The sequence below is a fragment of the Mus musculus genome, chromosome 11 (assembly GCF_000001635.26).
Source record: "Mus musculus strain C57BL/6J chromosome 11, GRCm38.p6 C57BL/6J".
Classification (NCBI taxonomy): Eukaryota; Metazoa; Chordata; class Mammalia; order Rodentia; family Muridae; genus Mus; species Mus musculus.
In genome coordinates this window covers 95291790-95308078 of record NC_000077.6, presented here as the reverse complement: position 1 = coordinate 95308078, position 16289 = coordinate 95291790, and the positions used below count along the sequence as shown (strand labels likewise).

General features: G+C 42.9%; 1 protein-coding gene across 13 annotated transcripts in view; it reads left to right on the top strand.

Annotated features, from left to right (window-relative positions):
- Kat7 (K(lysine) acetyltransferase 7) overlaps positions 1-16289 on the top strand; it is a 38394-nt gene that overhangs the window by 2168 nt on the left and 19937 nt on the right. For 11 of the 13 annotated variants that reach the window (NM_001195004.1, NM_001195003.1, XM_006533013.4 and 8 more), the window contains exons 2-5: positions 1883-2030; positions 4770-4946; positions 7861-8100; positions 13434-13516. In NM_001195004.1, the coding sequence (NP_001181933.1) occupies positions 1883-2030; positions 4770-4946; positions 7861-8100; positions 13434-13516 (648 nt within the window). The remainder of the gene's footprint in view (positions 1-1882; positions 2031-4769; positions 4947-7860; positions 8101-13433; positions 13517-16289) is intronic. The other 2 variants (NM_177619.3, XM_006533018.4) reach the window with 2 other exon arrangements.

Sequence of the window (16289 nt, the reverse complement as noted above, 5' to 3'; positions counted from 1 at the left end):
TTAGTGTGGGTTGTTAATCACAGGATATATGTGTCCTCTGTAAGAATCTAGTAACTCCAAACATACTTGGCCCCAGGGAGCTTATTCTTTGAATAAAGCGTTGGGGCCTGGGACTAAGCTATAGCTCAGTGGGGTGTGGTTACTGCCGGGAAGCCCTGAGTTCAGTCCTTCGTCTGTCCCACTCCCTTTTCCTGCCAAAGATAGTAGGACTGAGTTTGAGGAGTTGTAGTGATTTCAGCAAGTACTCTTTGTCCAGCTTAGAAAAGAGCACGTGTCAGTGCTTACTAGGTAAAGTAATCTTCATGGCTCATCACCCTTCCAGAGGCCGAGAGTTATGGCTAGGGTGTGGCATGCGTTTTTCTGAGAACCTGACACGTGGGGCTGCAGGGATTGTTCAGCTGGTCAGAGTACTCATTGCTCTTGTAGAGGACTGGGTTCCAAGCACCTTGTTTCAAGCCTCACAACCGCTTATGACTCCAGTCCCAGGTGACTGGACAACCTCCCTTGACCTCCGAGGGCGTGTATGAGATCAATATACAGGCAAAACTTTCACACATACAGTAAAATAAATCTAATTTTTAAAAAGCCCGGTTTGAATACCTATTTAGTTTTTAGTATAAATTCCTTTCCAGCAGCACTTATAACATCCATGTGGAGAAACTTTGAGGACTGATGGTTAAGAAAATAATTTGTATCTTTTTTTTGGTTAATTTCTTTCAGTGGGTAAGAGCACCCGACTGCTCTTCCGAAGGTCCAGAGTTCAAATCCCAGCAACCACATGGTGGCTTACAACCATCCGTAACAAGATCTGACTCCCTCTTCTGGTGTGTCTGAAGACAGCTACAGTGTACTTACATATAATAATAAATAAATCTTAAAAAAAAAAAAAAGAGCTCCTAGAACTGGAGCTCCAGGTAGTTGTAAGCTGCCATGGATGTTGGGAATTGAACCCAGGTCCTCTGGAAGAGCAGCAAATGCTCTTAACCACCAAACCATCTCTCCAGCCCCAAGAACATACTTTGAAATGACCCCGGTCAGGGTTTCTCTGTAGCTCTGGCTGTCCTGGAACTCTGTTATGTAGACCAGGCTGCCCTGGACTCACAGAGATCTTCTTACTCCTAGGATTAATGGCATACACCACCATGCCCAGCTAATATAATTTTTATTATATTATAATATATAATATAATTTTTGTTGATGGAGAATTTGAATAAAATTTACCCCAAAGTTCAGTGAGGCCTAGCAATAACATTTTATATGCCATCTTGGACTTTTTCTTTTCCTTTTTTTTTTTTAAGGTTTAGTTGTACTATTTTAATTATCTGGATGTGTGTAGGGATGTGTGAGAACAGGTGCCTGCGGAGGCTGGAGGTATTTGGCTCCCTCTGGAGCGGGAGTTACAGACTTCAGTTGTGAACTACCAAGTGGGCAAGTGCTGGCAAATGAACTAGGGTCCTTTGCCGGAGCGGCCTGTGCTGTCAGCCACTGGACTGTGCTTTTTCTTTCGTTTGTCCTTTTTATTTTTTTCTTGACTAGCCAGACCATTTTGATTTGGGTGTTTTGTTGTTGGGTTGGGTGCTTTTATTTCCAATTTCTAGTGATTCAGTCCAGATTGTTTCAGAATTAGTGATAATACACGAAGAATTACTTCTCTTCTCGGTCTGCTGAGTACAGGTGGTTTGGTTGTAGGTCATTCCACTAGCATGTCTGAAAGGAAGGGCAGCGCCTCTGCACAGCAGGGAGGGGAAAGGCTGGCTGGTGGTGGAGTCCTTCCTTATGTTGGAACTTGGTACTTCAGCATCATGGTTCATTTTACTTCCAGTGCTAATAGAAAACTGTAGTAAATGCTTTTGTGCTAATGTCTGGATCTATGGTATTGCAGAGAAATGCAGGCAGTAGTTCAGATGGAACCGAAGATTCCGATTTTTCTACAGATCTCGAGCATACAGACAGTTCAGAGAGTGATGGCACCTCGCGCCGATCTGCCCGAGTCACCCGCTCCTCAGCCAGGCTAAGCCAGAGTTCCCAAGGTAAACATGTTTTCCTTTCCCCTGACTTCTTCACAGTGGACAGTGGTGTCATTCTGTTGTGCTGGTTCATAGGGATACTGCTCCTGAGCTTGATGGAGAGCAGTGGTTCTCAGCCCTCCTAACACTGCGACCCTTTAGTACAATTCTTCATGTTTTCGTGACCCCCCTCCTTTAAATTATTATTTTTTAAAGATTTATTGTGCGTACAGCACCTGTCTGTGTGTGTGCCTGCAGGCCAGAAGAGGGCGCTAGATCTCATTATCGATGGTTATGAGCCACCATGTGGGTGCTGAGACCTCTGGAAGAGCAGCTGTCTCTCCAGCCCCCCATTAAATAATCGTTGTTACTTCATAACCATAGCTTTACTAAGGTTATGCATCATACTGTAAATATCTGATACGCAGGATACCTGACATTTGGCCCCTGTGAAAGGATCATTTAATACCCTACCTACAAAGGGGTTGAGACCCACAGGTTGAAAACCATTGGTATAGGTGGTAGAATGGTCAAAGTGTAAGGCAGCTGCTGAAATACTCGGTCTTCAAAGTGGTTTCTGTCAGATGTTCTTTTATAGGCAGTGGCTTATATAAATGTGAGATGCAGGTGTCTTGAAGACTGTATGGCGTTCGTTATAGGTCATCGTAAAACGATAAAATGGGAATGTTATCTCATCACTATAAAATGGCTTAAGAGTTAAATTGCTTATTGAGTGTGTCAGTGAGATTTAATGCTTCTAAAGGTACTTTTAATTCTAGAATATAGAGTCACATTTGATAGAATAACTTTGAATAAATATTCAGAATGTTGCTTTGGTAGTGAAATAAACAAAAGGCTTGTGGTTAGAAGTACTTGGAAGGCTCTCTAATGTATTTAGTCACTTGGGCTTATGTAGAAGTAGGCTTTTCCCCTCCTAGTTTTATTCAGCATGGAAGAAAGGTTTTTCAGCTAATATACAAAGGTGGTTATCAGTCTGCAACAATAGAGTAAATGGGAAATTATAATATGGCGTCGGGTGTGGTGTTGCACACCTTTAGTCCCAGCACTTTGGAAGCAGAGGCCCGCAGATCTCTGAATTCAAGGCCAGCCCCGTCTATATAGAGTGTTCGAGGCTAGCCAGAGATACTGAGACTCTGGCTTTCAACAAAAAATAACCAAAAAAGTAACTGTGTGTGCGTGTTTTATGTATGTATGTATGTATGTATATATATATATGTATGTATGTATATGTATGTATACATGTCTGTACACATACAAATAAATAAAATGATTTGTTAACAAATCCTTTGGTCAGCCGGGCATGGTGGCGCACGCCTTTAATTCCAGAGGCAGGCGGATTTTTGAGTTCAAGGACAGCCAGGGCTACACAGAGAAACCCTCTTGAAAAAACAAAAAAACAAAAACAAAACCTTTGGAAGCCCAGGGGTGGAGCAACCACATTCTGTGAGAAGGTCTCCTAGAACAGTCTGGAGGAGTCCAGTAGGACTTTGCATATTGAAGATGAGCAAAATATTTTGGGGCAGAAGGAATCATATATACAAAGAGTCATAATGGTTCTTAGACACTGCAGTTAGCTATGCCCTAAAGGTGATGGATATTCAAAACAGAGCTGGGGGGGGGGTCTCTGTAGTTATTTTATTTCATGGCCACAAAGCTACACGATCTTTGGGAGCATCAGTCACAGGGTTTCCTAGTGTGAAGTATAGACAGACTTGTGAAAAGATATAAAGATACCCTAAAACTATATAGTCTTTGGACCCTGCCTGCATACCAACTTACCTCTCCTGACAGTTTGACAATTTCAACTTAGACATTGTCATAGGTTGTCATTTAAAATACTCTTCAGTTTTAGCTTTTATTTTATTTCCTTTAAGAGGCATCAGACTAGAGATGTGAAAGGTCTCTGAAAGCTTTAGAAGAGGGTTCTCTATGGGAAGAACTTAAGGGGCTGGAGAGATGGCTCAGTAGTTAAGAGCACTTAGTTGTTTTTGCAGAGAACCTGGGTTTGACTCCCAGCACCCACATGGCGGCTCACCCCACCGTCGGTAACTCCGTATGAGTACAAGGGTAGTCAAAGAACAAGCAACCTCCTCCCAAATATAGTTTTAGGACATCTGTATTATGATGGGCTATATATAGCAAGGGAAGAAACAGGCATGTCGCTAATATTGGTAAAGAACTCTTTTCCCACTGGGGGTAAGGCACACACGCCTTTAGTCCTAGCAGCTCAGCAGACAGGTGGGTGGATCACTGAGTTTGAGGCCAACCTGGTCTACAAGGCGAGTTCCAGGGCTACACTCAGATTCTGTTTTGGAAAACAAAAAAACCAAGACCTTACTCACAGTAAGTAAGCGTGAGGAATATACTACTACTGTCTATCATTTATTTATTTATTTTATTTTCCATGCTAAAGTGAGTATTTTTCTCTCTCATGGGCAAAGAAGCAAGCTTAGAGACATTAGCTTGCATAAGATGCCACAGATTGTTGCTATGGTGAAGTGAAATCAAGTGGAGCTCAGTCTTTACTCCAGATCCTGAAGGATCATCCTGTACCACCGTTAGGATATTGATGTAGTCCACCTGCCCCTTGGCATGCATTATTTAGTAAGATGCATATAATCTAAGGCTGTGTTGGGTTTGTGAAATAGAAGAGAAGAAATAGTATGCTGATTATTGTGTGAATGGATATAAAATGGTCTTTCTTTTTTTTTTTATTTTATGATCTTTTAAAACCGGTGTTAGATTCCAGCCCTGTTCGAAATTTGCCGTCTTTCGGCACTGAGGAGCCTGCCTATTCTACCAGAAGGGTGACCCGTAGTCAGCAGCAGCCCACGCCAGTGACTCCAAAAAAGTACCCTCTTCGACAGACTCGCTCATCTGGCTCTGAAACGGAGCAGGTGGTGGACTTTTCAGATAGAGGTAAGTGGGTCTGTGGGACTGGCTCTGTGCAGAGGGCTTGGTCAGTTTTCTTTTTTGTTTTTTTGAGACAGGGTTTCTCTGTATAGCCCTGGCTGTCCTGGAGCTCACTTTGTAGACCAGGCTGGCCTCGAACTCAGAAATCCGCCAGCCTCTGCCTCCCAAGTGCTGGGATTAAAGGCGTGCGCCACCACGCCCGGCTTTGGTCAGTTTTCTTAAGGAACATTTTGGCACTGCAGAGAGATTGTCAGAGTTTAGGTCGGCAGACACTGTTGACTTGATTCCTTTTGGTTTGTTTGCTTTGTTTGTTTATAGTTTTGAATCAGAGTTTGAAAAATATAGCCTCAAATTTGGAATCCTCTTGCCGTGACCTAGAGTTCTGGGACTACAGATGTGTGCCACCGTGCTCAATTTATCGAATTTCTTACTGTATATTTTGCTTGCTAGAGTATTAGGTGTATTCAGTTGGATGTATAATAGGGAGAAGGAGACAGAGCCTTCCGAACCTCCACATAAAACCTAGATTTTATTAGCACCATGACTACTGGCCCATTTTACCTCCAGACTGCTGACTAGGAGTGACCATTAGTAATAGACAGCATTAGGATATTGAGGCTATGATCCCATACTTTAAGAGCCTTAGAGCAAGAGGCATTAAAGCAGATCTTGCAAGCTACTGAGATTCTCCAACCAGGCAACATGATTAATTTGTTGGTTTGCAGAGTTTCATTATTTTTAACTTTCGTGGTAGTGCTTAGAAGCACAGCAATTTTCATATTGTTTGGACTGTATGTAAGTCTGTGAACTACATTTGTGCCTGGTACCCATGGAGGCCAGGAGAGGGCATGAGATACCCTGGGACAGGGGTTACAGTTGTGAGCTGCTGTGTGGGTGCTTGGAAGCAAACCCGGGTCCTCTGGAAGAATCGCCTGAGCTCTTAACCAGTGAGTCGACTCTCAGCTGGTGGGTTGATTGGGGCTTTTTGAGATAGTGTCTCTTTGTTCCCAGGTGTCCTGAAGCTCCTTATCCAGATCAGGCTGGCTTTGAACTCAGGGGTCAACAGTTAACTTTTGAGACAGGACAGACTGGATGGCCATTTACTTTTTAATTATTAACTGGAGCTGAATAGTAGTTGTCACCTCTGGATAGACAATGACGTCCTTTGAGCTTGTCCAAGCCCTATAGGTATCTGGTTTGTAGACCTTGGTTTATGAGTGTGTAGTTTCTGTAGAACTCTCGGACTCCAGCTATCAGACCCTAAGTGTGCTGCAGAGATGGCTCAGTGTTTAAGAGCACGTACTGCTCTTTTTCTGCAGGGGTAAGGGAGCAGAGTCTCACTATAGCCCTGACTGTCCCAGAACTCACTCTGTAGACCAGGCTGGCCTCAAACTCAGAGATCTGAATCCCTCTGCCTCCCGAGTGCTGGGATTAAAGGCGTGTGCCATTACATATAGCACATGTGTTGCTTGCTCTTCTAGAGAACCTGAGTTAGGGTCCTAGCACACATGTCTGGTGGCTCCCAGCTCCCCGTAACTCCAGTTCTAGGAGATCTGACCTTTGCCAGCCCCCACATTATATCCACATACACATAATTAAAAATACATCTTTAAAAAGGAAAAAAAAAGAGCATGGTGCTAAATGTCTTTAATCCAAGCATTTGTAAGGTAGAGTCATTGGATCCCTTTGTGTTTAGGGCCGTCCTACCCTACATAGAAAGTTCCAGGCCAGCCAGGGATACATAGTAAAGGCTGTCTGTCTGTCTCTCTTTTAATTAAAAAGAAAAGAAAAAAGTGAATTTCAAGATTGTGAGACCCTAGTAACTTCAGGCACCAGGCGTGTTGATTATACACATACATGCAGATAAAACGTTCATACTCATTAAGTATTAAAATAATTTTTTAAAATTATGTTTGGCCTACATATATGTCTTCGTATCACTTGCATGCTGATACCATTGACTCCCCTAAAACTGGAATCCCTGGACTGGTTATAGACAATTATGAGCCATTGGGGGGGGGGGGGCACGAGGAGTTGAACTCAGGTCCTCTGGGAGAACAAGAGCAGCCTCTTAACTGCTGAGCCATTTCTTAGACTCTTAAAAGGAAAAAATTATATCTGCTTCTTTTTTCCTCTTTCTTAATTGGGGTTGGTTTTGAGGCTTGGTCTCTAGGTAGCCTTGCTCTGTCATCCAGGCTGGCCTAGAGAACACTTGCCTCTGCCTCTTCAGGGCTGGGATTAAGAGCACATGCACACCACCACACCCAGCTCAGTGATTTTTTTTCTGTCCTGTGAGTCTCTAGGAAAGGAAAATGGGCTCATTATTTATTTACTTACTTTTTCAATAAAGAAGATAATAGATTTTTGGTGAATTTTTGACATTAGTTATAAATTTCACTATTAAACAACACTCGTGATGGTGAGAACACAGTTTTGTCATATTTGGCTTCTTTTGGTTATTTTTCAGACTTTATATTTGATTTTGATTACTCAGGATTAAGAGCTTAGGAGAAATATGGAGAGGTAACATGTAGTACCTGAACTTCAGATTTACATTCAGTCAGAAGTTATACCAAAGTGTCTTCAATGTCTTGTAGCAGATAAGTAGCTAACAATTACTGGTTAGGTCTTGAAAGACTGTAGACGTAGCTTGCTTGTGGGCTGCTGGCATGGCATGCACGAGCCCCTGCTTTTGTTCCATAGCACTGCATAAAGCTCGGCATGGTGTACATGCCTGTAAACTCAGCACTAGGACAGGAGAGGCAGGATGGTCATGTATTCAGGGTCATTCCTAGCTATATAGAGAGTTTGGGCTCATGACACTAGGAAGAGAACTGCAAAGCCCACCAACTCTTCTTGCCTAGCCAGTCTTTAAATAGAGGGACCCACTCACCAGTTCTACCAATTGCTTTTTCTTTAGAAACTAAAAATACAGCTGATCATGATGAGTCACCACCTCGAACTCCAACCGGAAATGCACCTTCTTCTGAGTCTGACATAGACATCTCCAGCCCCAACGTGTCTCATGATGAGAGCATTGCCAAGGACATGTCCCTGAAGGACTCAGGCAGTGATCTCTCTCACCGTCCCAAGCGACGTCGATTTCACGAAAGCTACAATTTCAACATGAAGTGTCCTACGCCGGGCTGCAACTCTCTAGGTGAGTGTGCCCCAGCTTCATGACCGTTGTGGCCTGGGGATCCTGTTGTGGGGTTGTGAACTCAGAGCAATCGTGAACAAGAGCTGTTCTTGGCCTATTGTCTGTAAATATTAACAGATCTGGTTGCAGGAAATGTAACAGTGATGAACCACTCACTTTTTTCAACATGTTTTTCCCAGTGAAAAATTCCCTCCTTTCCTAAGCAGGAACAAAACTGGAAAACAAGTTCTCTCTGGAATGCCTCGTCCTATGGCGGGTGGTTGGTGCTTATAGGTACTGATAGAGTATAAGATAATGCCTGATAATGGCTTCGAGGCCACTGCTGTTCAGGAGACAAGGAAAACAGAGTTGTTTTTTTTGTTTGTTTTTGGTTTTTCAAGACAGGGTTTCTCTGTGTAGCCCTGGCTGTCCTGGCACTCACTTTGTAGACCAGGCTGGCCTCGAACTCAGAAATCCACCTGCCTCTGCCTCCCAAGTGCTGGGATTAAAGGCGTGCGCCACCACGCCCAGCAAGAACAGAGTTCTTAAGAGGCTGTAAATCAGGAGAGTTTGCATGAGACCAGACCTAAAGATGCCTTTGAATATGAATTTTTTTGTTTCCTAGTGCATATAAAACTTTTCTTTATACTTATAAAGTATGCCAGTAGCATTGTGTACTTTTTAAAGGTAAATTCTTTTAAAAATGTTTTGTTAAAGATGCTAATGTAGGAGCAGTTGGGAAATTGGTGCCAGTAGACTTGTTAAACAGCCATAGCCTTGAGTTTGTAAGGCATGCAGTCTCTGAGAGCAGGCTTCCACAGCGGTGACGGCACTCTCTACTCTGTGTGTGGTCCCACCCAACAGTTTTCTCTAAGAAATGGCCTCCTGTTGCTTAATAGTAAGGACATATTTTGAGAGCATGTACTGGGCTGGGGAGATGGCTCAATGGGTAAGAGCACTGACGGTCCAGAGTTCAAATCCCAGCAACCACATGGTGGCTTACAACCACTCATAATGAGATCTGACGCCCTCTTCTGGTGTGTCTGAAGACAGCTACAGTGTATTTACATATAATAAATAAATAAATCTTTTTTAAAAAAAGAGAGAGCGCATGTACATGACAAACAGAGATGATATAGCCTTCTATACACTTGGGCTGTTGGGGGTGTGTTTGTATATGACAGCCTATTGCTCCTACACCCCGGTGAGCAAAGCAAACTGAGATAAGTCAGGAACAAGAGAACAGGGTGCTTTTAGAGATTTGGTAAACTCAATGTATGTGACAGTTGCTTGTGTAACTTGGATGCTACTTTACTCTGAACTTTATTGTTAAATAGAAGGATTTGAAGTAATTTTGAGCAGGGCGTGGTGGCAAGTGCCATTAATTTTCACACTTAGGTCTATGTAGAAGGAGTTGGAGTTCAAGGCCAGTCTGGACTGTCTAGTGAGCCTGTCTCCATGTAAATAGAAAAACAATGAAAAATAGAACAAATGCCCTAAACCAATTAACATGGCTGCTTATATTGTCAGTCATTATTGCTGTGTAGAATGGTATGTGCTGCATTTTTATATAGTCAGCATAGTAGGTTTGTTTGTATCAGTGTGACCACAAATACATGAATTGTGCTTGCACATAGCAACTGCAACACCACAAACCTATCGCTAGGGGGAGCTTCAGCCCCGCAGACTTCTGGGGCCCTTACTTGCCTGCTCTCCTAGTTTTATGTTTAGAGATCCACTGTTTGCTGGGCATTAGGCAAGATGTGACTCTAAGTATGTGGGTCTCAAAAGTTAAAATGTTTCTTTTTATCTTTTTTTTTTTTTGATAGGTTCTTGCTATGTGGCTCTGACTGGCCTGATAGTCACTGTGTAGTCCAAGCTGGCCTCATATTCATAGAACTAACTAACTTAATTACTTTCTTTCTCTCTCTCTCTCTCTCTCTCTCTCTCTCTCTTTCTCTTTCTCTCTTTCCGAGACAGGGTCTCTCTGTGCAGTCCTGGCTGTCCTGGAACTCACTTTGTAGACCAGGCTGGCCTTGAACTCAGAAATTCGCCTGCCTCTGCCTCCCGAGTGCTGGGATTAAAGGTGTGCGCCACCACTGCCCGGCCAGTTTTCTGTATTTGTAAGGTTTACATGTGTTTATTACGTATGTGGGATGGGTGCCCTTGTTACAGCATGCGTGTGGAGGACACGCTTTTTGAATTGATTCTTTCCTTCACCTTTTATGTGGGTTGTAGGGATCAAGCTCATGTTGCCAGACTTGAGGTCCAGGACAGCCAGTGCTACATACATAGTAAGACCAGGGCGATCATTCGATTGGTAGATAGATATAGATAGATAGATCGATCAATAGATAAATAGATAGATTGGATGAATGGATAGATAGATAGGTGGATACTGCTTAAGGGGCTAAGAAGCCAGCTCTGTGGGTAAAAGTGCTAGCCTTACAAGCAAGCCTGATAATGGAACCCTTATAAGTGTATCTGTAAAGTTCCCACTACCCTGAAATAGGCAGAGATAGACTTATTGTTGGAAGCCAGCAGAGCCAGGAGCACTGCTACACAGCACCCGAAACGAGAGAGATCCTGTCTCAGCAAGGTGGGAGGCAAAAGAAAAACAGAACAGAACATGTTCCCTCCATCTGCAGATCTTATACACACACTGCACATGTAGTCAGATGTACATATGGGCACAAAATGACGTGTAGAAAGGAGAGCAAGAAAGGGTAAATACTATGTGAAGAACGGAATGCAAGTAATGGACACTTAAGCCATGAAAGAAGTACAAAGCTAATTTTCCAGTTTTAAGTGTGGGGTTTTTTGTTTGTTTGTCTGAAGATTTGTGTATATATCTGATAGTGAAAGTGTAAAACTCATTGTGAAGTCCCACAGCTTCAGGTTGGTTAGTTATTCTAACTGTTCAGAAATTCATTTGACATGTCTGGTTAGTCCTGGTATGGGTTTTGTTTTGTTTTGCGTGCAGATTCTTTATAATAAATTTTAATAAATTGCAAACAAACAAAAAGGTAGAAGGCAAGAATCAATTTCCAAATGTCCTCTTTAGCATACACATATTAGTAATGACAATAAAAACAACAGTAATACTCAGAAATAATGACAATGATGATAGGACCTGTAGCCGGGCGGTGGTAGAACATGCCTTTAATTGCAGCACTTGGGAGGCAGAGGCAGACAGCTGCCAGCATGGTCTACAGAGTGAGTTCCAGGACAGCCAAGTCTGTGTAGTGAAACCCTGTCTCAGGAGGGAAGGGAGGGAGGGAGGGAGGGAGGGAGGGAGGGAGGGAGGGAGGGAAAAACTTAAAATGGACAGAGATGTAGCTCTGTGGGACAGTGCTTGTCTAGCATGGCTCAGGCCCCGGGTTCCATTTCCATTCGCCAATTTTTTTTTAAAGGAAAGAAAGGAAAGAGGGAGAGAGGAAAGACTGTTCTTTAGTTAGAGCAAGCTTCCTGTGTCATCCCTGGTGTTTCCCTTAGGCCTTATGCTGATGGCCCTATCTTAGAGTTTGACTGCAGAAGTACAGATCTTTAAATATTTATCCTTCAGGCTGGAGAGAAGGCTCGGAGATTAAGAGGACTGACTGCTCTACCAGGTGTTCCTGAGTTCAATTCCCAGCAACCACATGGTGGCTCATAACCATCTATAAGGGGATCTGATGCCCTCTTCTTTTTTTTTTAAAAGATTTATTTATTGATTCTATGTAAGTACACTGTAGCTGTCTTCAGACACTCCAGAAGAGGGCGTCAGATCTCGTTACGGATGGTTGTGAGCCACCATGTGGTTGCTGGGATTTGAACTCCGGACCTTTGGAAGAGCAGTCGGGTACTCTTGCCCACTGAGCCATCTCACCAGCCCTGATGCCCTCTTCTGACATGTGGATGTATATGCAGCCGAGGATTCTTACATTAAATAAAATTAAAAAAAAAAAAAAGTGTGCTGAGCCGGGCAGAATTGGCGCACACCTTTAGTTCCAGTGCTTGAGGCAGAGCAGAGTCACGTGGACTCTTGAGTTTGAGGATAGCCTGGTCTATAGATCAAGTTCCAGGATGCCAAAGTTACATAGAGAAACCCTGGGGGGGTGGGGCGCGGGGCGGAGAATAGGGGACTTTCGGGATAGCATTTGAAATGTAAATGAAGTAAATACCTAATAAAAAATTGGAGGGAAGAGCCGGGCGTGGTGGCGCACGCCTTTAATCCCAGCACTTGGGAGGCAGAGGCAGGTGAATTTCTGAGTTCGAGGCCAGCCTGGTCTACAGAGCGAGTTCCAGGACAGCCAGGACTACACAGAGAAACCCTGTCTCGAAAAACCAAAAAAAAAAAAAAAAAAAAAAAAAAAAAAAAAAAATTGGAGGGAAGAAAAAAGGTATTATCACTAGGAAAGTTATATGGGAAATCTCTGTTAAAAAAGTATAGCTTTTCCATAAGCCTGAAATTATTTGAAATTAAAATTGTATTAGAAAAATAAGTACAAAATAAACCTTTCCCAAGGAAAAGAAAAAAAGAAAAAGAATAAAAAAGAAACCCTGTCTTCAAAACAAAACAATGGGGCTGGAGAGATGGATCAGTGGTTTAGGGAACTGCCTGCTCTTCTAGAGGTCCTGAGTTCAATTCCCAGCAGCCACATGGTGGCTCACAACCATCTGTAATGGGATCTGATGCCCTCTTTTGTATAGCGTCTGAAGACAGCTACAGTATACTTATATAAATAAAATAAACCTGAAAACATAGCATGTTGAATCTTGTTCAAAATTATCAAAATGTGTTTCTATATTATAGAAATTTTTTAATGAATTTCTTTTGATTATTAAAAGGAGTTAAATGTATGATAGTTTTGCATAGTGCGAAAGAGTAGTATCCTTGTTTTCAAATTCCTAAAGTTGGATTAACTTAACAAAGGTTTTTGTTTGTTTTTTGGTTTTTGGAGATAGAATTTCTTTGTGTAGCCCTGGCTGTCCTGGAACTTGCTCTGTAGACCAGGCTGGCCTTTATCTCAGAGGATGGTATCAGTATTAAACTCCTTTGTTAGCCAGGCAGAGGTGTCACACACCTTTAATCCCAGCACTCAGGAGGCAGAGGCCAGTTTTGTCTGCATAGTGAGTTCCAAGCCAGCCAGAGCTTCTCAGTAGGCCCTGCCTCAAAACGTAAACCTGACTACATCTCAGATTGCCTGCTCTGGAGGAAAATAGTGCATGAGGGTACACATCGGGATCTTCACGGCAGCTCCATTTGGAAGCATTTGTTTAATAAAATGAAATGGTAAAGCCAGACTTGTCAAAATCTCACTTCCTAGGTGTGCATGTTCTTCCTGGAAATTAAGTTTTCCCTCCTTTAACAGGACATCTTACAGGAAAGCACGAGAGACATTTCTCCATCTCAGGATGCCCGCTGTATCATAACCTCTCAGCTGACGAATGCAAGGTAACGTGTGCTCCTTCATTCAGGGTGTATTCAAGTGCTTGCGACGTGACCCGCACTTTGCTAAGCACTCTGGGTACAGCGTTGAGCCTGGGGAACAAGGTCTGTTCTTACATGTCAGTGGAGGAAGCAATGGAAAGAAGGGTTTGGTTTGGTTTGGTTTTTTTAACTCCACGAACAAATAAAAGGATTGTACTATGTAGTGAGTGTTGGGGAAGGAGTTAATAGGGAGATTTATCTTTAGAGTATCGGGATTTTCTCCACTGCCGCATTCATTTCCTTGGTAACTGAAGTCATATCCTGCCAGGGCGCATCCTTTCAGAATGTGCGTAGATAGTTGAGCCTACCGCTCCACCTCAGGCTTTCTTAACAAATCCGTGAAGTTGTTTTGCTTTTTCATAATTTTCTGATGTCCCTCTTGTTTGTTTCTGCATATCCTGTTCCTCTTGATTTCTGTCAGTCACACCTGTTCTTGGCTAGTTCTTTTAATTTTCCTAAATAACCTTCGGGACTTGGATGATGTGTTTGAGACTAGAGCCTCGGGTCTTCTTTTGTGCATTCCTGTGTAGGTTACTGCTCCCAAGGATGGAACCACAGGTAATTATGGGGAAGCAAGAATTGCAAATAGTAATTAAGTAGACTCAGGGAGTCTTTGGACAAGTTTTCCAAACTAAATGCTTTGACTGCACCAAAGTGTTACTTGCTTTTTTTGTTGTTCTTTTGCTCACACACAAGGCCTGGGTCACAGGTTTTATGCTTGTATGAGCAAGTCTCATTTGGAAAAGAATTCAATTTCCTGTTCTCCTTGCTACAGGAACTTGTTCTAATATACAAGGTCTCTGGGCGGGGCTGGGAGACTATTTCTTCACACGTTTAAATTTTCACCAAATAAAACGTGAAATGCTTACATGTATTTTTCTGCCAAAGACCCTGCTTTTTGTCTTCATTCCAGGTCTTTGTGTATGAGACAGCTTGCCTTCTGTGTCAGCTCTTCCTGTTGTCTTTTTACTGTCTTAGGCTGGATGAGTGCAAGCATGACTGTGTTAGCACCTGATTCAGACGCTGACCAAACACTTGGACTTCTTCCCCTGAAAAATAACTGTCACGGTTATTGTGACAGTGGTTTCAGAATGCTCCTCTACCGCTTGTCTCTAAACATCTGATAGTGCTTCGCTTTGCATCAGTCTTCTTGAATCATGGCCTGAAGTAATGTCTATACCTTAAGTACCTTAAGCAGTTTGAGAAATTTCAGACCAGGGGAAAAAAATTGCGAATAAAGAAGGCATTTCTGTTATAAAGTTTTACTTCTGCCCTGTATGGGGAAGTGAGACTGGTGTCAGCCGTGCTTTACTACTGGGCCATGTGCTTGCAGGAAAGCACTAGAGATGAGAGCCTGAGACAAGCTAGCTGCCTCCCTAGCCTCAGGAAGTTCTTCAGTTCTAAACTTCCTGCGTGTGAATGATCGCTCTCATATTTCCCAGTAAACCTTTCAATTGTCTTTCATTTTTTTGTGGATGCAGGCAACTTTTTGTGGATAGCAAAGGATTCAGTGACTAAGATAAAAATCAAAAGATAAAAGACACTTGCAACCAAGGAGTTTACATTCCCATGGGAAACCTGTATATTAATATCCATTTATGTTGTGATAGACACCATGAAAAACCAATAGAGAAAGAGAGGGACTGTGCTCAAAGGGAGGCTAACATACTGCTTTTGCTAGAGGAGGTCAAGAAAGCCATATGAGATTGACATAGGATTTAGATGTTTACGGTGTCATAGTAGCAGGGGATAAAGAATCGAGTGGGGAGAGCTAAAGGAGACAGAATAGTAAGTGCCGTGGCCGTGAGCTGGGGATGACAGGGTTTGAAGGTAGACTGTATGATTGGAGCACCATGGGAAATGAAGGCGGAGGATTGAGATCATAAAGGATCAAAATGTTCAGCACAGGACTATGTTTTGTTCCGATGGCAGTTGGAAGCATTTAGAGGGTGCAGGCAGAAGAAGAATGTGTCTGAAGCAACAACTACTTAACTTGTAGAGAACAACTGCAGGAGAAAGAGATGACACCCAATAGGTGCATTGGAAACATGCTTAGAAGTTCTTGCTGTAAATGATAGCTTAGACCAGTGTGTTATTGGTAAAATGTCGAAGATAAGATTAAATTCGGGATATGTTCTGAAGGAGAGGAAGCTACTAGGAGATAGGAGAAAAAGAAATGAAAGATTCCAAGTTTTTGAATGCTCACCTGTTGAGATAGTAGTGGAGAGATGTTGAGTGTAGCAGACGTGGGAGATCTATTGGTTATTCCACTTGAGCCTGCTCAGTGATGCAACCCAGGAGGCTGATAGATGCAGGGTGTCAGTTCCCAGAAGGGGAAGTGACACTGAGGAGAGCAGTGTGCTTTCTCTGCGGTCTTGTGTCTGCAGTTATATTTCCATGTAGACTTGGAGTCAGGTTTCCCTCATCCCCCTTCCCTTTCCCAGCCCTCTAGGCAGGGTCTCGTCTCCCTGTGCTGCGTGGGCTGGTCTTGAACTCTTCAGCTGCCTTAGCCTGTATACTACTAATGAGGACTACAGGCAGATGTCACTGTGCCCATCCTGAGCCCAGCGTTTTCCTGATGTCTTCTTCATACTTCCTTTCCTTACTCTTTGTGTTTCTTCAGTTTCCTGTCAGCATAGTAGAATTCCAGGCCAGAGTCAACATTCTTAGCAAAAGTCTCAGCTTTACAACATTAGCTGTGATCATTTCAGTTCTTTGATATTTAGTGGCCAAGATA